The sequence below is a fragment of the Salvelinus sp. IW2-2015 genome, unplaced genomic scaffold (genome assembly GCF_002910315.2).
Source record: "Salvelinus sp. IW2-2015 unplaced genomic scaffold, ASM291031v2 Un_scaffold861, whole genome shotgun sequence".
NCBI classification, from domain to species: domain Eukaryota; kingdom Metazoa; phylum Chordata; class Actinopteri; order Salmoniformes; family Salmonidae; genus Salvelinus; species Salvelinus sp. IW2-2015.
Genome location: NW_019942631.1, coordinates 63243 through 85008, shown reverse-complemented (window position 1 = coordinate 85008; position 21766 = coordinate 63243). Strand labels below are relative to the sequence as shown.

At 43.4% G+C, this 21766-nt stretch overlaps 1 protein-coding gene across 4 annotated transcripts in view; it reads left to right on the top strand.

Moving 5' to 3' along the window:
- LOC111954164 (bromo adjacent homology domain-containing 1 protein) overlaps positions 1-21433 on the top strand; it is a 36250-nt gene extending 14817 nt beyond the window's left edge. For 2 of the 4 annotated variants that reach the window (XM_070438374.1, XM_024136281.2), the window contains exons 2-8: positions 8278-10071; positions 10814-11172; positions 11376-11535; positions 12694-12773; positions 13146-13237; positions 15937-18685; positions 18733-21433. In XM_070438374.1, coding sequence (XP_070294475.1) covers positions 8298-10071; positions 10814-11172; positions 11376-11535; positions 12694-12773; positions 13146-13237; positions 15937-16126 — 2655 coding nt within the window. In that variant the 5' untranslated portion in view covers positions 8278-8297 and the 3' untranslated portion in view covers positions 16127-18685; positions 18733-21433. The remainder of the gene's footprint in view (positions 1-8277; positions 10072-10813; positions 11173-11375; positions 11536-12693; positions 12774-13145; positions 13238-15936; positions 18686-18732) is intronic. The other 2 variants (XM_024136282.2, XM_024136280.2) reach the window with 2 other exon arrangements.
- Positions 21434-21766: the final 333 nt, after the last annotated feature.

Below are 21766 nucleotides of genomic sequence, written 5' to 3'. Positions count from 1 at the left end.
ACTCCTGATTCTATCAGACTATTGATTGATACATATGATCATGTTTGACTTTAAGTGAAGGTAATGGATGAGATGGTAGAATTCATTTTTGGCAACTTTTGAATACACAGTTCTTTCTGTGRGAAATGTCTTGTTGTGGATATAGATACCCACCTTCTTTGTGGTATGTGGCTCCTGTTGGCATTGTTTCATTTCGGCCCCTAAGCCCTTCCCCTAGGGGCCCTACCACTTCACTGTAAGAAATGGATAGCAGAGAATGAGTAATCAGTATACAGTSCATTCGGAAAGTATCCAGACCACTTTTTATACATTTTGTTACGTTACAGCCTTATTCTAAAATGGATTAAATCATTTTCCCCCAACATCAATCCCCACGCAATACCCAATAATGACAAAGCAAAAACAGGTTTTTAGGAATTTTTGCATATTCATAAAACCTTAAACTGAAATATCACATTTACATACGTTTTCAGACCCTTTGTTGAAGCACCTTTTTGGCAGCGATTACAGCCTTGAATCTTGGGTATGACGCTACAAGCTTGGCACACCTTTATTTGGGGAGTTTCTCACATTCTTCTCTGCAGATCCTCTCAAGCTCTGTCAGGTTGGATGGGGAGCGTCGCTGCACAGCTATTTTCAGGTCTCTCCAGAGATGTTAGATCTGGTTCAAGTCCAGGCTCTGGCTTGGCCACTCAAGGACATTGAGACTTGTCCCGAAGCCACTACTGCGTTGTCTTGGCTGTGTGCATAGGGTCGGTGTCCGGTTAGAAGGTGAACCTTTGCCCCATTCTGAGGTCCTGAGCGCTCTGGAGCAGGTTTTCATCAATGATCTCTCTGTAYTTTGCTCTGTTTTTCTTTCCCTCGATCCTGACAAGTCTCACAGTCCCTGCCCCTGAAAAACATCCCCACAGCTTGATGCAGCCACCACCATGCTTCACCGTAGGGGTTGATGCCAGGTTTCCTCTAGACGTGACGCTTGGCATTCAGGCCAAAGAGTTCAATCTTGGTTTCATCAGACTAGAGAATCTTGATTCTCATGGTCTGAGTCTTTTAGGTGCCCTTTGGCAAACTCCAAGCTGGCTATCATGTGCCTTTTACTGAGGAGTGGCTTCTGTCTAGCCACTCTACCATAAAGGCCTTATTGGTGGAGTGATGCAGAGATGGTTGTCCTTCTGGAAGGTTCTCCCATATCCACAGAGGAACTCTAGAGCTCTGTCAGAGTGACCATTTGGGTTCTTGGTCACCTCCCTGACCAATGCCCTTCTAACCGATTGCTCAGTTTGGCCGGGCGGCCAGCTCTAGGAAGAGTCTTGGTGGTTCCAAACTTCTTCCCTTTAAGAATGATGGAGGCCAGTGTGTTCTCGGGGACCTTCAATGCGGCAGACATATTTTGGTAACCTTCCCCAGATCTGTGCCTTGACACAATCCTGTYCCGGAGCTCTACGGACAATTCCTTCGACCTCATGGCTTGGTTTTTGCTCTGACATGCACTGTCAACTGTGAGACCTTTTATATAGATAGGTGTGTGCCTTTCCAAATCATGTCCAATCAATTGCGTTTACCACAGGTGAACTCCAATCAAGTTGTAGAAACATCTCAAAGATTATCAATGGAAACAGAATGCACCTGAGATCAATTTCGAGTCCCATAGCAAAGGGTCTGAATAATTATGTAGATAAGGTATTTTCTAAAAAAAACTGTTTTCACTTTGTCATTATGGGGTATTGTGTTTTAGATTGATGAGCAAAACAATGAATTGAATCCATTTTAGAATAAGTCTGTAATGTAACAACAACAAAAAAGTGAAGGGGTCTGAATACTTCCCGAATACACTGTAATGATGTTCCATCTAGCTCTTCAAGACCCTTAGCTCCACAAGTGGAGCTTCTATAGGGCTTTCATCTGTTCAGTCTTTTCAAATGGGTAGGAGGATGGCTAGGATAAGGGACTAGAGATCAACATGGAACTGGGCAGTACTTTTATATCAGTGGAAACTTAAAGTATATGTGTATACAGAATATATGTGGAAGGGTTTATACCAGTGGTCACCAACCGGTCAATCAACTAGRAATGCCTTGAAAATGGCGTTGACGTTAGGTGCACTTGATTCAGAAGCCTTGTGCACCAGGTAAACAAAGTTTTCCCATTTTGAATCATTTCATTTGTCTGAAAAGAAAACCTCTGCCTACCTGGCAGACCGGGAAATCTGTGGCTAAATCGAGGCTTACTGCACTGGCCAATCGGATAGCTCAAAACCCGCTCCTACAGCGCTTCCTTGACCCCTGTCACAGCAAAGTTTTATTCAGGCCTACGTGAGATCGAATAACTTTTAAAACCATGACCACAGAGAGAATGTCAAAGAATACAGCAAAGAGCTGCTGTTCTTATGAGTGAGTTAATGTAACAACAACAAAATATTCAGCAATGAGAGGCATACCCTCTGCTGCTCTCTCCCTCCCTCCACTGAAACTAATGCCACGTTCAAGACAACTGGGAACTCTGGGGGGTGGGGGGGGCGCGAGATCCGACTGGGGAAAAATCATTTTGAATGGTCATCCAACTCAGAATTCTATCTTTCTAGACCTCCGACTTTCCGACCTGAAGATCACTGACATCATGATTTGACCTCGTTTTTTTCCCAGAGTTCCCAGTTGTCTTGTTCAGTACCATGACCATCAGGTGCAGGTATCATCAGTCCAGTAAAAATWATAAAAAAGCAAATTATTTCAGTTTATGCTCAGCTGTGCCTAGGGCTGTGGCGGTCACAAAATTTCTTCAGCCGGTGATTGTCAAGCAAATAACTGTCGGTCTCACTGTAATTGACCGTTAACTAACATAAACACATTTAGCATCTCCTTGCTTCCACACAGCCTGCAAGCCATTTTAAAAAGTCTAATAAATCCATGTAATATAGCCTACACCTTCACAATAAGTACATTATTTATTCTAGACAGGTCTAAAGAAGCATGATATGAAGAAAATGTAGTCTATTTCAGAAGAAAATAATAGCGTACTCTGAGTTGTCCTGATGTGGCTATGCCAAATGGCTGTGGGCTACACTAGTTCATTTAGCAGACAAGATGTGCTTATAATTTGTTGGTATTATTTTATAGTATGAAGAATACAATTGAACAAAGCTGATTAAAATATAAATATTTTCTCCAAACGATTGGAGGGAGTGCGCACATGCGGCTATTCTGCGTTGAGCGGTTAACAAAAAAATAGGTACACCTATATGCTTAATTTAGAGTTATTAATGTAACTTTAGTTGTTCTACAAACATTGGGCTATATGTTTTGATTTTTAATACATTGTAAGGCTCAGGCAGGTTACTTTATAAATGTAATCCGTTACAGTTATTATTTACCTGTCCAAAATTGTAATCAGTAACGTAACTTTTCGATTACCCAWACTCAGTAACGTAAACTAATTACATTCAGTTACTTTTAGATTACTTTCCCCTTAAGAGGCATTAGATGAAGACAAAAATGTATGTTACCAATTGAACGACATCTATTGCAGGATAAATCAATGTTAAAGTTTACATAGCTGACCATATATGGATGTTAAATTTTACTTTATGTGTTGGTTATATTGGCTTCTTCTAACCCATCGCTTTCTACTACATATAATAATACAATTAAATTATATCTTTACATTAAAACCCAAAGTATCAAAATTCCAGTTATTCCAAGAAATGTTATACTCCCTGATCTTCAAGAATAGGACTTGAAAGTATGGAAGTATAGACTAGYCAAATGGTTTTACCTGAGCATAACCCCAAAACTAAAGATTTCGTAGCAAGCCCTACTCTGTTGTTTATGATTTAGTTGTCATGGAGGACTGATTGGGCTCATTGATTTGAGTTGAAATTAAAATTAAATGCTGCGCTCATTGAATGGCATGCTTTGAGCACTATTGAAAAGTGCTATTTACATGTGAAAAATGAATGCCATATGATGCATTTGCTATGGGCCTATTGTTTACCTTTTTGTTGGTGACACTTTGATATCTTGATAATATACAGATATTTATAGGGCAAATCTACGTATGAAATAGTAACAAAAGGGCCGCCCTGCCTCTGTTTTGGTATAAAGCTGAGCGATGGGCCTGGAGAAATGTAACCACTCTCAGATTAATAGACAGCTATGGATGCAAGGACTGACCATCAATGATATCAAAATTATAGTTTTAACCATRTTATAAGGTTACACAGTGTTTTTTTACATTTACAATGTTTACAAACATTGGAGATAAACAAGCTTATATTTTGGCTTCTCATGAAGTGTGACAGTTGAACTAAGCTGATGAGGCATTTATACAGTTGAAGTCCGAAGTTTACAAACACTTAGGTTGGAGTCATTAAAACTTGTTTTTCAACCACTCCACAAATTTCTTGTTAAACTATAGTTTTGGCAAGTCGGTTAGGACATCTAMTTTGTGCATGACACAAGTCATTTTTCCAACAATTGTTTACAGACAGATTATTTCACTTATAATTCACTGTATCACAATTCCAGTGGGTCAGAAGTTTACATACACTAAGTTGACTGTGCTTATAAACAGCTTGGAAAATTCCAGAAAATGCTGTCATGGCTTTAAAAGCTTCTGATAGGCTAATTGACATCATTTGAGTCAATTGGAGGTATACCTGTGGATGTATTTCAAGGCTTCAAACTCAGTGCCTCTTTGCTTGACATCATGGGAAAACCTAAAGAAATCAGCCAAGACCTCAGAAAAAAGATTGTAGACCTCCACAAGTCTGGTTCATCCTTGGGAGCAATTTGCAAATGCCTGAAGGTACCACGTTCATCTGTACAAACAATAGTACGCAAGTATAAACACCACAGGACCACGCAGCCGCTCAGGAAGGAGACACGTTCTATCTCCTAGAGATGAACGTACTTTGCTGTGAAAAGTGCAAATCAATCCCAGAACAACAGCAAAGGACCTTGTGAAGATGCTGGAGGAAACAGGTACAAAAGTATCTATATCCACAGTAAAACGAGTCCTACAGCGACATAACCTGAAAGGCCGCTCAGCAAGGAAGAAGCCAATGCTCCAAAACCGTCATAAATAAGCCAGACTACAGTTTGCAACTGCACATAGGGACAAACATAGTACTTTTTGGAGAAATGTCCTCTGGTCTGATGAAACAAAAATAGAACTGTTTGGCCATAATGTTTGAAGGAAAAAGGGAGAGGCTTGCAAGCCGAAGAWCACCATCCCWACCGTGAAGCACGGGGGTGGCAGCATCATGTTGTGGGGGTGCTTTGCTGCAGGAGGGACTGGTGCTCTTCACCAAATAGATGGTGGAAAACTGAGGGGAAAAAATTGTGGATATATTGAAGCAACATCTCAAGACATCAGTCAGGAAGTTAAAGCTTGGTTGCAAATGGGTCTTCCAAATGGACAATGACCCCAAGCATACTTCCAAAGTTGTGGCAAAATGGCTTAAGGACTACAAAGTCAAGGTATTGGAGTGGCCATCACAAAGCCCTGACCTCAATCCTATAGGAGATTTGTGTGCAGAACTGAAAAAGCATGTGCGAGCAAAGAGGCCTACAAACCTGACTCAGTTACACCAGCTCTGTCGGGAGGAATGGGCCAAAATTCACCCAACTTATTGTGGGAAGCTTGTGGAAGGCTACCCGAAACGTTTGACCCAATTTAAACAATTTAAAGGCAATGCTACCAAATACTAATTGAGTGCATGTAAACTTCTGACCCATGGGAATGTGATGAAAGAAATAAAAGCTGAAATAAATAATTCTCTCTACTATTATTCTGACATTTCACATTCTTCAAATAAAGTGGAGATCCTAACTGACCTAAAACAGGAATTTTTACGAGGATTAAATTTCAGGAATTGTGAGAAACTGAGTTTAAATGTATTTGATTAAGGTGTATGTAAACTTCCGACTTCAAATGTATGTATGTACATTACATTAATGTTACATTATGTTACATTACATTAATGTTATGGTATGTTTGTGGCAACTACAGATTTCCCCTTTAAGTCCATCAAAAGTGTGCGAGTTTGAGCATGTGTCCATTAGGCCTATRGATCGKTTTTTTTTATCAGCAGGAATTAGATTGAGCAATTAAAGCTCCGCTTTTATTACATAGGCTGGGATCCGCATTATGCAGCTGTTGCAAGAGCGCATTTTTCACTGGCTGTCCACTGGTTTCAAAAACAATGATTGATAGGCAGCTTAAACTTCTCAAATTCAACCATTATTGGGTTCAAATACACATTTATATTTCTGAACAGCCATCCACAACAACCACAATCCGTATGGCGCAAATAGATAAATGAGAGAGCAGCAGTGTGATTCAAATCCATGCGCTATGTAGATATCAATAATAAGTCATGTCCGTATCGCCGTAGACTACACCACTGCTCTCGTCCTTACCTCCTAGCGTTTATTCAAGTTGGATAATCTTTAGATGCCGACAGCAGTCGCACCATTGGATGACATAGCTTGGACTGTAGCCTACAAAAGTMTATTCCTGCCCTTTTCCCGCGCTCCATCAAACACATTTGGTGTGTCATCATAGTGGTCTCTGACTTGTGGTCCGACTCGCTCAGGTGGAACAAACTTGTGCCTTTTTTCAATGCTGAGTTTGAATGTCRTTGAGAAAACAGAAGTGTCAAAGATCCCTGGTATGCTGCGCAATCCAAAGCGCCTCTCACTCACAGGGTACAAGTGAAGACCGACACATCGGGGACGCAACTGCGCGTGTCCTTATCCAATTCCGAGGTGCATATTGAAGATATTGGAAGAACTGTCCACATTTTACTTTCCGTCAGCCAACAAGATCAGTAGGCCTAACGAACAGCAAAAGCACTAGACTATGTCAATTTACTATCCCCCATGGTACAAAAGTCGACCTATTCTGTACAATAAATAAATATTACAAACATGTTGTGGGATGCGTTAGATCCCAAATTAATAAAACCACTAGCATCAAAAAAACTTTTTTATGCAATGTGGCTGACACAACCGATTTAGAATGTTTAGCTTTAAATGTTTATAAACTATAGGCTATTTCTTCACATTATAGGCGCAGCAATGCGCTCATGGTAGTATTATCAACAGTGACTGCAAATGCAATTGGGCATTTTATTATAAAGGTGCATTTTTATGGTGAAAATTAAGCTCACGCGCTGCTTATATATGCCAGTTATGCTCTACACTCCTTGTAAAGCAGATTAATGTACTTCATTTTAAGAAGTTATTGGCYTCYCGAGTGATGCAGTGGTCTAAGGCACTGCATCGCAATGCTAGCTGTGCCACTAGAGATCCTGGTTCGAGGGATATTCTTGTCCCATCTCGCTCTAGCGACTCCTGTGGCGAGCCGGGCACAATGCACGCTGACATGGTTGCCAGGTGTTTCCTCCGATGCTTTTCCCTGTGGTTTATTTTCATGCCAGCCAGCTAGGATATACTCCCGTTGTAAATATAAGCAATGTGCTTAGTATTAGGAGAGTTGAGAAATAAATACAGTAGGTCTAGCCTATAGAAAGCTGATGGGATCCTCATMTTTTTATTAGCAGCCATCACTCTGTTTTCTCCTGCAATTGCATAGCCTATAGAAATGTTGTGCAACATGAGCTCATGGGCTCTCATGAAGTGTTTGATTAGATTATCGAATATGTTTGCATTGATGTCAGTGATTAGAGGGAAAATAGAGTGCTGAGTACCAGGCAGTTAGCATGTTTGGTAGGTTACTAATGACCAGCAGCAGCATCAGAGCTTGGAGAAGCCTAATTACCGTCACTAAACGGTCATGTGTAATTTGACTGCCTTCATGACTCGTGACCGCTGGTGTGGCGGTAATACGGTCACCGCAACAGCCCTAGCTGTGCCTCGGAAGTGCTACACCAGCTGATATATTTTGTAATCAAAGCTCAAGTTTTGAAATATAATATGGTCGAGAAGAACAATATGGGCAGGCCAGTTACAGAACTTTTTATTAGGTTAATGGTACATTCTTTAAGTCTTGTTTAAAAACAAATTGTGCGGTAGATCTCGGCACTGGTTTAGGTGATAGGCTAGGGATTAAAGAGATACCAGGGTTGTATTCATTAGGACACAGTGTAGCAAAACGGAAACGATGAGAAATACAAAAATAAACTATCTTTTTTTTATTGGACAAATTCAGGTAGTCCCTCCCTGCTTGTCTGTTTTCTTCCGTTTGGTGCCTAATGAATACGTCCCGGGCCATATTACCCTGTTTTTAGGAGTGACATTAACAGTCTCTCCTCCCCAGGCCTAGTGGTGCAGCATGTGATGACCCACGCCCAGAACAAAGGTTCTCTTAGCCAGAGTCGCAGCACAGTGACGCGGGAACACTGCCCCGATAGGTCACATGGTGAGACCATGGGCGGGGCCTGGCCTGAGCGCACGCTGCGATTCGGCAGGACCATGAAGAAGGGCGGGACTAAGCGAGGAAGGGGCGGGGTTAAAGAGATGATGGACAGGAGGGAGAAGACTCCGGAGCGGAATAGGAGGCGGAGCAGGAAATCTTATCCCTTACGAGGAAGGGGAGGTGCTCCGGAGGAGGAGGGTCTTAGCTGTCACGTTTTGCTCACCCGACTGGAGAAGGACATCCAGGAGCAGGAGGACACCAGTGAGAGGGGGAATGATTCGCCAATTCAACCGCCCGTCAAACCTGAATCCCGGAGCAAGAAACTGGACAAAGGAAAAGACAAAGCCAAGGGGAAACTCCTGGCAAAGAAGATGATACCAAAAACTAAATCAAAAACCACCAGTGATGAGCAGGGGTTGCCATTTCCAGAGCCGCGTAAGCGACGGCTAGCTTCTCTCAACGCTGAGGCCGTGAACAGTCTGCTGTTGGAGAGACCTAACGAGACCCAGCCGGCTTCTAAACAGGCCAGGAGACAGCAGGATGAGCATACCAGCGGTGAGTCGTTCCTGGGGACAGATCCAGCCAGGCGCGGGGTGACCGGAGGTCCTAATGCTCCAAGAACCAGCAGCAAGGCCTCCGCATCGCACAAGCCTGACCCGTGCCAAAGCTCCAGGAAGACTAAGAAGGTCTCCAAGAAACCAGCCAAACCAGACAGAGGACAGAAGAAAGAGATGATGACTTTACAGATGTTACACACCCCTGCTCCCCGACGGCTAGCTGGACTCAACGCTGCYGCGCTGCTAAAGTTAACGAGCACCTCGGCGACTAGCAAACAGCGAGTGAAAACGACATCAACGACTACGACGATGGACTGCAAGGCTACGAGCACCGCATCAGTTGACGTGGAGCAAAAGCAGCCGCAACCGCGACCGAATCTTAAACCGTGCAGCCGCCAGCCTAAGCAGAAGGGAAGGCAGTTGATTCCAGAAGAGGTAGGCTGTTCTGCCTGCAAGAAGTCCAACTTTGAGCCCAARGTGGAGTGGGAGTCTGGCGGGTGCACCCACCGGCTAACCAAACCAGGCTACCAGTCGCGCAGCATGCTAGCCTACCCGTTGAAGCCCGTCGTCAAAGAGGAGCAGGTGGAGGCAGAGCTGAGCCCATACTACTGCTGCCCCCCAGAGGGCTCTGTGGAGTACTGCCATCGCCTGGCCTTGTTCCTGGGTCAGCAGGCCTACGCCGACTCTGAAGAACGACCTTTAAACTCTGCCCTAACCTCTGTGAAACGGGAGTGCCTAGTGACGTCACCCTCCCATCCCCACTCCCACGCAGCCCTGACCCTCAGCCCCCRCCCCTGCCTCTGCACCGCCGACCCCGCCTGCTTCTCYAGCTACTACGTCCACATCGCCCATCCTACACACYCTGGAGCTCCGTCAGCCAACCTCAGCTCACGACCTCTGAACTTTGGCTCCTCGACGCTGTGTCCCGGCCGGGTGTCTGGCTCCAAGCTGCTGGGTCCTCCGGTGTCCCATTCCTCGACGCTGTCCCATCCTGCCTTCTGTGGCTCAGTGGGCACTCCCTGCTACAGCGAGGCCTGCCGGGTCAGCGGCTACACATACAGAGCCATGCAGCCGGTCAACAGCAGGGGGTGCTCTTTCTCCACAGGCTGCTCCGGGTGTACACACAGCATCAAGACAGGTAAGAGGAGGACACGGGGAATGTAGGCCTACTGACTAGGCCCCTATATGCTGATTTAAAAAGTAGTGGTAGTTTGGAATTATGTAGTGCATGTACTGTWAATATATTTTATAAGGGAATTCTAACTCATTGAGCACACACTCAAAGGCACATCCATTGTTTATGCTTCTCAGATTGCAAATGAGGATGTGTTATTATCACCTGTGTGTTCTCGCCATTTGGCGTGATCGTGACTGAATTATGTTAATTTTCTTACAAGAGGAAGACATATCTTTGTCTCTCTGTCCCAGACATTGAGTACATTGCAGTAAACAAACAGTATCTACAGGGAATCAGAGAAAAGCATGACATAGGAATCGAGTTAGGCCTATGTATCATGACCTCTAGTGAGGCCTATGTATCATGACATCTAGTGAGGCCTATGTATCATGACATCGAGTGAGGCCTATGTATCATGACATCGAGTGAGGCCTATGTATCATGACATCTAGTGAGGCCTATGTAGCATGACATCGAGTGAGGCCTATGTATCATGACATCTAGTGAGGCCTATGTATCATGACATCTAGTGAGGCCTATGTATCATGACATCTAGTGAGGCCTATGTATCATGACATCGGTTAGGCCTATTGTATCATGACATCGAGTTAGGCCTATGTATCATGACATCTAGTGAGGCCTATGTAGCATTGTTTATGGAGTAAACACTAGTCTATTCTTCCTCCCTTCGCTCTCCCTCCAGAGGGTTACTCCTCCCCCCAGGGTGACCACAACCCCTCCCTCCTGGTTTCTCCCTCTCTCCCCCTCTCAGGCTGTCCCCTCCCTACCACCCCGTCCTCCACCCAGGCCAAGCCCCGTCTCCTCACCCCCCTGTCTGACCGCAGTGTGCCCCAGGCCAGGCTGAAGCTGGCCAGGGAGTGCCCTCAGGGCTCCAAGCCCCCTAACGGCTCTCTGTCCATGGGGAGAACCAGGCTGTCCCAGAAACAGCCAGCTCCGACACCCAGTCTATCCCCCRCCAAGCAGAAGAGGGTCAGCCACCGACGGGCCACCAACGGGTGGCTGCCTGTAGGAGTGCCCACAGAGAAAGAAGTGTTCATTGCGGTATGTGGGATCAAGTTTGTGTGTGTTGAGGTACTGAGAGTTTACTTCCCTCATACTACCATGGTAACCTAATCATCCCTAGCTTTCAATTGGCTCATTGTTGTTAATGAGAATGTGTTCCGAGACCTTTCTGATAGAATACTGCTGATGTCGCCAGTGACTGGAGAATAAAGATAAGTGTGTTTTGACTGTGTGTGTATCAGGGGGAGGACGAGACGGCCTTACGGCAGTGTTATGAAGGAGTACAGAGAGACGGCGAAGTGATACGTGTCCGAGACACAGTGCTGCTGCGCGCCGGTCCCCGGAAGAAGTCCCTGCCCTACGTCGCCAAGATATCAGCGCTATGGGAGGACCCCAAATCTGGTGAGAGAGACAGCAGGATGTCTGAACCTGTTGTTGGGGTATAATAATTGTGTGTGTGTCAGGGTTTCCGGCACCGGACATCGTGGTAGGGAAGATTGAATATTTTCTAAACACCATTCTAAACAGCGCACCTKATAGCGGTTCCATATGTTAGAAACTTAGAAAGAGGGGGAATCTAAAGATGCAGCAGGATGGGTTGCTAATTTGACTAGGACTGTGCCTTTGGCTTTTGGGCAACAAAAGAAAGTTGATATGAAAACCAATAGAACAGTAGAGAAATGGCATAGTGGTTGGTCCAGTAGGGAAGTAAATGTAAATTCTATAATTACTCCTGTCTATACAGAATACTTCTACAGAAAGCATGACTTAGCCACAGAGGAATTGGGAATCATTAGGTTATTTAAATAAATAGCTGTGGATTGTTTCAAATAGCTCGTAGGCTAATGCCTATTTGGGAATGGGTGGCGCGCTTCAATTACCATTTGAGAAATAAAAATAGTATCTCTTTAATTGTGCACCAAAACTGTTTTTAACACGCGATTGCATTTAGAATTGTTGTGCAATGAACGGGCTTGTAAAAGCCCAAGTTTTACTCCAGCAGCACCCAGCTGAGGCTCTGCAGGAGCAATCCTGCTCAGAATAGGCTCTGTATGCTGTGCGCGTGTGATAGTTGTGTTGAATGAATAAGATACATGATGACTAATGAAAATACACAGGCCAATTTAATTCCAATAAGTTATGCAAATTAAACTATAGACCGATAAGCATGACGGTCAAATTAATTTACATCGACTGGTATTTCCATAAATTAATAAAAAGCATTCTTTTGCAATGGGATTTTTTTCCTTCTTCTACCAGTCATTTTGGCCTGCAACAGTTTTATTTATCAGCTTTTCATTTTTTGGTGTGTCAAAAAACGTCTATTTCCGGCTAATGGAATCCCTGGTGTGTGTGTGTGCTGTGAATGGTTGTTTATGTCTGAAATGCTGCTTATGTCTGGCTGGTTAAAGACTGGGCTGGTCCTTTGATCCTCTGTAGTTGTTTCACTGTCTGCTGTGTGTGCACGTGGGTGTGAGTGTTTGTTTGTGTTTGTGCACGTGCGAATGAGTGTCACCCTGTCTGGTGTTTTGACCGTGTGGGTGTGTGTCTCCTCCTCAGGAGAGCTGATGATGAGCCTGTTCTGGTACTATCGACCTGAACACACACAGGGAGTCCGAGACCCCAGCATGCACTGTGAGGTGAGGACAACTCTCTGACTCCACAGAACAACTCGGGATAACTCTACTCTACTSAACTCTGGCTGCATCTCAGTAGTCTGAAGAGGCCTCCCCTTGTCTTCTCTCTTCGTCTCCTTTCCTTAATTTCAGTAGCCTAGAGCCCTCTCCTTGTCTCCTTTCCTTCATCTGCACTGATGTGTGCTGACATAACTGGTGGAAGCAGGTTTCCAGTAGGCTTCTACCTTATTGCTTTCACCTGTCTTCTGTTTCTCCATCAGTGCAGATGCAAGACATGAGAAGAATAATGAGATTCCGTGCCTCTCATCCATCTTGTCTCTGTACCTTTTGATTGTGTGGTGATTCATATTTCTATGTCTGTTTCTCTCTTTTCAGAATGAGATTTTTGCATCTCGGCATCAAGACGAGAACAGTGTGGCCTGCATCGAAGACCGATGCTATGTTCTCCCACTAGCGCAGTACTGTCGGTAAGAAACCCCCCCCCCCCAAAAATATTATATTACACAGACACACACCAACGACTGAGGAAAGACCGTATATCCATCATTAACACACACCATTGTACAGTGTTGAAGTCGGAAGTTTACATACACTTAGGTTGGAGTCATTAAAACCTTTCCAACACTCCAACAAATTTCTTGTTAACAAAACTATAGTTTTGGCAGATCGGTTAGGACATCTACTTTGTGCATGAACGCAAGTAATTTTTCCAAACAATTGTTTACAGACAGATTATTTCACTTATAATTCGGGCTTATCACAATTTCCAGTGGGTCAGAAGTTAACATACACTAACAGTGCTGACCAGACCAGCACGCACGTCGCGCTGCGCGAGCGTCGCAAATTAAAGTTTAGAAATCCATGTTATTCAATTATTGCACCCACACTGCTCGCACGCGCCAATGAGCGTCTGCGAGCGCCAAGGGTTAAAATTGAAGCCGTTCCTATTTCTGACGCAGATCGCGCTGAAAGTCATCTCCTCATTGGTTTAATAGAGAGGCAGGTACCCACGTGCCATTTCCTCATTGGTTATACCCACGTGGGTGATTGAAAGATGAACTTTGTTGCCGGTTGTCGGGTATTACAATGAAAGTTTAGATGCCATCACCATATAAGTTCAAAAGATGAAAAAGCCTGGAGACGGAGGAGACGATGACTAGAGAACGATTCGGTTGGCCTGTTTTATGTGTGGATTAAATTGTCGGAGTAGAGGTCCTTGTGCATTTCGGTAAAATAACAACTCAATGTTTATACCCAGGACAAATTAGCTAGCAACAGCAAGCTAGCTAAATAGGACAAATTAACGTTACTAGCAAGTGCAAGCTAACTAGCTAAATTGCCATACCATGTTTAATGCTTTTCGCACTGTCCCAAATTAATGTCATTGGTTCAGAGTTGTTTTGATATTTTATCACCTGCGGGTGTCGTGATCGCGTTTGGTGTGGGGGGCAAAATAAATTTATGGCACGATGGCGCACGTGCGCAGACGGTTTGTGGTTCCGTGTAGATTGACTGTGCCTTTAAACAGCTTGGAAAATTCCAGAAAATGTGTCATGGCTTTAGAAACATCTGATAGGCAATTGACATAATTGAGTCAATTGGAGGTGTACATGTGGATGTATTTCAAGGCCTACCTTCAAAGTCAGTGCCTCTTTGCTTGACATCATGGAAAACCAAAGAAATCAGCCAAGACCTCAGAAAAAAGATTGTGAGCCTCCACAAGTCGGTTGCATCCTTGGGAGCAATTTCCAAACGCCTGAAGGTACCCAGTTCATTCTGTACAAACAATAGTATGCAAGTATAAACACCATGGGACCACGCAGCCGTCATACCGCTCAGGAAGGAGACGCGTTCTGTCTCCTAGAGATGAACGTACTTTGGTGCGAAAAGTGCAAATCAATCCCAGAACAACAGCAAAGGACCTTGTGAAGAGGCTGGAGGAAACCGGTACAAAAGTATCTATATCTACAGTAAAACGAGTCCATAGCGACATAACCTAAAAGGCCGCTCAGCAAGGAAGAAGCCACTGTTCCAAAACCGCCATTAAAAAAGGCCAGACTACGGTTTGCAACTGCACATGGGGACAAAGATCGTACCTTTTGGAGACATGTCCTCTGGTCTGATGAAACAAAAATAGAACTGTTTGGCCATAATGACATCATTATGTTTGGAGGAAAACGGGGGAGGTTGCAAGCTGAAGAACACCATTCCAACCGTGAAGCACGGGGGTGGCAGCATCATGTTGTGGGGGTGCTTTGCTGCAGGAGGGACTGGTGCACTTCACAAAATAGATGGCATCATGAGGAAAGAAAATTTTGTGGATATATTGAAGCAACATCTCAAGACACCAGTCAGGAAGTTAAAGCTTGGTCGCAAATGGGTCTCCAAATGGACAATGACCCAAGCATACTTCCAAAGTTGTGGCAAATGGCTTAAGGACAACAAAATCAAATATATTGGAGTGGCCATCACAAAGCCCTGACCTCAATCAAGTAGAACATTTGTGGGCAGAACTGAAAAAGCGTGTGGTGTGCGAGCAAGGAGGCCTACAAACCTGACTCAGTTACACCAGCTCTGTCAGGAGGAATGGGCCAAAATTCACCCAACTTATTGAGGGAAGCTTGTGGAAGGCTACCTGAAACGTTTGACCCAAGTTAAGTTAACAATTTAAGTTAACAATTTAAAGGCAATGTTACCAAATACTAATTGAGTGTATGTAAACTTCTGACCCACTGGGAATGTGATGAAAGAAATAAAAGCTGAAATAAATCATTCTCTCTACTATTCTTCTGACATTTCACATTCTTAAAATAAAGTGGTTATCCTAACTGACCTAAGACAGGGAATGTTTACTCAGATTTAATGTCAGGAATTGTGAGAAACTGAGTTTAAATTTATTTGGCTGAGGTGTATGTAAACCTCCGACTTCAAATGTAGGTGAAACTCCTTGCTGTTCTCTTTAGCCCAGTGCAGAGGGTAAGATGCTTCTGAATTTACACCTTTCATCGTCAAGGCATTCTTTAGTGGGTAATATCACTGACACTAGAAGCACTCTTAGGGAGAGACCTTACTGGAGCATGTTCACTTGACTGGAGGTAGGAATGTAAAGTAGGGAGAAGAAAAGGCGCGACTGCATTCAAAATTCACTTTGATTTTCCATCTATAGATTTTGTGCCTTGGTGAAGCGGCGTGCAGAGGGTGTGCCCCCTGGCGCTGCCAGAGTGGTCCCCTGCCCCTCAGACTTTGACCCCCCCGACCACCGCCAGGTGCCCGCCGACATAGACCCTGAACTGGTGTACCTCTGCCGCCACGTCTACGACTTCCGCTACGGACGCATCCTGAAGAACCTGCAGTAGGGGACAGCAGAGGACAGGCAGACAGACCAACCGTAGTGGAGCACACGCACTCCTACACATGGGGCTGAAGGATGAGAGGGGGAACCCCTGAAGGGTTTTGGGGGTCCCCTGAACTAGAGGGAGGGCTGCTGAAGAATCAAGTATTGGAGGGGGACCACTGATATCTGAATCCCCAGAATGGCGTTGAAGGAGTGGGTACTGAAGTACCTTACCCCCTTTTACAACTGTTACTAGGGAGGTGAAGTTTTGACCCCCTCAACTGGAACTAGAACTGTACCGGCTTGGACAGAAGGGAGAGATCTGCTAGCTGTCCTGGTTAACCATGTCCTGCTATACCAGGGCTCATCACCATGTGCATGGACAGCCATGTTGGTGACCTAACAAGAGGAAGAACTGCGCTACCAGAGCCGTACAGGGCTCGTCATGACGATGATGTTAGAGCCTGATGTGATGACAACGTTCTTCTTCATTTGTGTTTGTCTCTGAGGCAGCTGTGATCGAGAGGGCACTTGCAGCTTGAACACACACACAATTAGGTTATTTGTATGTAGTAATGTGGTGTGGTGTGTGTGTGTGTGTGTGTGTGTGTGTGTGTGTGTGTGTGTGTGTGTGTGTGTGTGTGTGTGTGTGTGTGTGTGTGTGTTCAGTCTGTTGGCTACAGTGAAACCACAGGTGCAGGTTCACAAAGGAAGTGGAAGTCTCACCTTCCCCTCCTGCATTGTCCGAACAGAACACGACACACTATTCTGAAGTACCCTCAGCGCTGGCTGAGTCTCTAATCATACCCTATTCCCCATAAAGTGCATTACTTGGCAGATAAATGTTACTGTATAGCAGGGTTCCCCAATAGGCAGCCCCCCAAGTTTTCTGAACAAAATTATTTKTATTTATTTATTTTTAAATAATGGTTGTTGTGGGACATAAAAAAACAGTGAAATCAGCTCAAAGTGATTTTAATTTAGGAAATCTGTCAAGTATTCCCGCGCATGAATGGAGATGATCATATCCCAGTGGAATCAAGGTTTGAAATTATGTTTTTGTCAAATACTATATCTGTTTGGGATACATGTGGTCAATTTGCAGGGTACAAATAATTTATAACCATCTTCCGGCTCCCCGACCATCCGCTCAAGAAGAAATTGTCCCCGGCTGAATGTAATTGGGAACCCCTGCTGTATAGGGCTTTGGTCAAAGACAGGGCACTATATGAAGAATAGGGTCATGTGAGATGAAATCCCCCCGACCCCCTTTTTCTGTTCCTAAGAACAGGACTGTCGTCATGCTTTTGTCCAACGGTCCAATGGAGAGCCCCCTTACTGTGGAGGGCTAACCTCTCACATGCTCTGCATTGGCCTATCAGAAGGAGGGTTGTTGATGTCAGTGCCCACCTCTTTGGAGTGTTCAGAAGGCTGAAACATTCCAGAACGTTCAAATGGAAATGTAACGTATTGCAGAGACCATTGCTTACTATACATGTCCATCTTAACTTTCTGTAATGTTGCACTCTCCTGAACGCRACCCTGTTGTTCCCATGACTTGCCTTATGACTTGCAGGTAGAGCTTTAGGCAGCTAGTCCCACCYAATGAGAAATTGGATGAGTAGAATGGAAAAAGTATAAAACCACAGACAAAATCCACATAGATTTCACCCCGGTCAACACTTTGCCATTGTTGTTTGAGTAGAATACTGAGAAAGGCTTGGTTTCCTCAGAAATTCCGAGTGATAAGCATTTTATTCAACATTACAACATGGTACATCCAATATGGCTGCTGGTCCACATGTTGTGGATCTTTGTCCATTCTACTCATTCTACTTCTATCCCCCCATCCCTTTCCATCCTTCGAAGCTCCGCCCTCTCCAAGATAAACCAAAGGATGTCACGAAGCAGAGCACCACCACTCCTCTCCTTCTCTTGTCCTCTTCCCTCCTCTCGTCTCCTCCCTCCCTTGTTAGATTGCACTAATCCATTACTTAATTACAACGTCTATGATTGTGTTCTGATTTATGTTAAGCTACTAATATGTTATATTATAACTGGGGACAATACTGTGTATTATCACTGTCTGTGCGCTTAGTAGAGAATGGAAACTAAGGCTGTGTCATGGCAACTTTTATCAATGCATAACTACTTTATGTGTTTTACTATTAGAGACATCCGCCAGCATACTATCTATGTGTTACTTCAGGGGTGGACGACCTTACTCCTAGCGAGCTACTGGGTATGCAGGCTTTCTCTCCAGCCCTGCTCTAACAACTGATTAGTAAAAGCAGGTGTGTTAGTCGGAGCAGGGCTGGAGCAAAAACCTGCATATTCAGTAGATCTCCAGGAGGAGTGGTGGTCACCTCTGGTTTATATGTTACCTGCTATCCAACCAACCTGTCATATCATCTAATGAAATAATATGTACAATGAAAAATCATTCCTGTAGATTGTGGTTCCACACTGGTATTATTGTTGTTCATCCACGCTGTCCAGGGGGGTTCAGGTGAGTTGGCATGTTGGTGTAACTCGCTGTCCAGGGGGGTTCAGGTGAGTTGGCATGTTGGTGTAACTCGCTGTGCGGAATCTGTCTCTTATACACATCTAGATGTGTATAAGAGACAGGTCCAGGGGGGTTCAGGTGAGTTGGCATGTTGGTGTAACTCGCTGTCCAGGGGGGTTCAGGTGAGTTGGCATGTTGGTGTAACTCGCTGTGCGGAATGACGTAATGTGATGTTCCAAAGGTTTGGCTTGGAATCTCTGAAAAATGTCCTTTTGATACGCGTTATTGAGATGTGTTGGTTTTTAACCACAATCATTCAACATTGCCTTGTAACCTTCTGCAGAAGTGTCTGTCCGTCACGTGTAGTCCTAGACAAGCGGCAGTGTCTGACTGAGTTAGTACTTCTTAAAACACTACCTTGGATTGCTTTCTTACTGTGCAAATGTTCTATTGCTGGACTTTGTGCCTAATCTGCAAAGTTTTGAATAATACCCAAAAGCCATCTGAAACATTTTCCATTTTAACAGTTTGAATCATACCCCAAAATAGCGACTAAACAAAGCTTGTATCGGATAAATCATATAAAGGTTTAAATTTAAATATTATCAATAGGTATTTTGTTGCTAGTGGTGCCCAGATTCTTTGAAAAAAATATATATATTCTCCTACTTTACAATTTTTCCTTATCAAAAATATTTTATTATGTCAATTTCTTAAGATGGCATATGCAATATATTTTTCAGAGGGACTATTTTTGACAAATGTATGTGTAAATCGAGGAAGTAAAACTTTTTCATTTTATTTTAGCTTAGTTTTGAATTTGAATCACAAGTCATAAATTGAGATTTGACCAAAAACCTGGAAGACGAGAAATGGGAAGGGTTAGGTTATGTTTTGGTTAATTTCTGACTATAAGGGTTGGTGCAAGATCTGAGGTCCCTACCTAAAAGATGTTGGTTAYACTTTATTTTACAGTCCAGTATTCACTTGGGCCCAGATTCACAAAACACTTCATAAGATTGTCGTAAGTGCAATTCCTCCACAATATCTTAAGATTTAATGATTTTCTTACGAACTTCTCAAATATCTTCTTACAAATCATCTTAAAATGTTTGTTGCAAGGAAACCGTTTTAACTAGCTATCGAGCTTGTATGCCAATCATGTTAGCATATTTCTTCCTGAGATTACTGTTCTAAAACATGTTTTKGGGTTTAAAATAATACGTTTGTGAGTGAATTAAACATTTTCAATTGCTTTCATGAGCTTTTTCTCTCACTGCCCTGAGTTTAAGACAAGGGTTTGGCTATCTTTAGAATTAACATTTCCAATAATTTTATTTAAGAATCTAATTTCTTAACTTTTTACTTAAGGAGAAACATAAGAMATTGTGCAAGAACCTTTTTGAGGAATAGCAACTTGGCATAACTTTCTTCTTAAGTCTATAGTTAAGGAAAAAGTGTCAGTTAAGAAGAAATGTCTTCTTTAAAAAGGTTTTGTGAATCTGGGCCCTGGTATTTACTTTAAATTTGCATGGTTAAATGGCAGTTAGTTACCTAATATTTACTTAGTAATTACATTTTAGTTTCTTAAAGATTCATTGGAAAAAGTATAACTTGGTACCAAGTAGTTACCAACCTGAGTTGAATTCTTTGAAATAATAACCAGAAGGCAGAAGTGCCATTTGAGACGTGACCTACTCTGTACTCTGCTGTGGTGTTACCACTTAATATCTTTCTGAATACTATATAAATACCAGCTAAAAGAGGACTGTAAATAGAGTTTTATGAAATTATTAAGTGTACATATTTGAACCCTGACTCTGTGACCCCTGACCCTCTGTAGACAGCAATTGCACAGTGCAGTAGTAGTATTTTTTTGCAAGACCTGTAGCTGATGATTATATTTAAAAATGAATACATAAATATTTAAATGGAGTAAACCAATACAATATATAAAGATTTCAATTTAACTTATTTGGATAATGTGTTTAATTAATTGAAAAAAGCCCTCTTGCTAATAAGACTTTTGTGGTCAATAATGAAAAACGATTGGTTTCTTGTTATTAGTAATTTATGAGTTTGGAGATGAAATGATTGAATGGAGATTCACAGAGGTTGTAGTATTTTGTACTTATATAGCTAGCGGTGTAGAAGGTTGTTTCTGTAACAATGCTATATTACTGCCCAGCCAGACAATGGCAAGGCCAGGTTGGCTGCAGCAGAAACAGACTGGCACCAGAGCTGGTTTCTATCTAGAGGTGCCACTTGGCATCAGGGGTAAAGAAGACCAAAGCACATTCTGACACAAAGTTAGGGGAGGTAGAAGTTACACTCTAACCACTGATCCAGGATCAGATATGTCCTCATCCCCCTGTTTTGTTAAGGTTAGAGTTGTGGTTGGAGGGTGAATCTAAGCTGATCCTAGATCTGTGGTTTATGGAGTGAAGTGTCTACATGTCTGACCTTAGGGTTTGACGTCTGGGAGGTTGCCATGGTAACGGGGGTCACCTGAGCCCTCCCCTCATCGATCTATCCAATTAGAGGACATAGTCATTCTACACCTGAGACGGCCTGGCTATAGGACGATAAACTTTATCTTTCTGCGGCAGTTTTCTGTCTAGTGGAGTTTTGCTGCTGATATTTTTTGTGACGTCGTAAATTGTCATTTTGGATTTTGACTTAGTCACATTGTTTCATGGGTAGATTCACATGAGAGAGTTGAAGCTCCAGACTTGACCTGATCAGCTGTTCTGCACCATCAGCACACAGACCCACCATGGCTTTACTCCCAGACGTGTATTTACAGCATTGAGCCCGTAGAGGGCACTACATGAACAGAAATGGGGTGTCCCACTGACAACTTCAGAATAGAACACCCTGGCTATGTCCCAAAGCTCTTTAACATTTACTTTCCTCATCTCCTTTCATTTATGTCACTGAGGAGGGGGAAATTATATAGTATAGGTGTTGTGTGATATTTAACTGTCAAACATTTAAAGTCCTATGGCAAGAGAAGTGAGGAAAGGAGATRGTATATTATGTTTGGGCTATTGGGACATGGTCATGATATATCATGTGTACCTATGGTTTCCATGGTAACATGGGTCAAATGTTCCTGACCTCTGATCTCCACCATTCCACTTCTCACTTACCCAG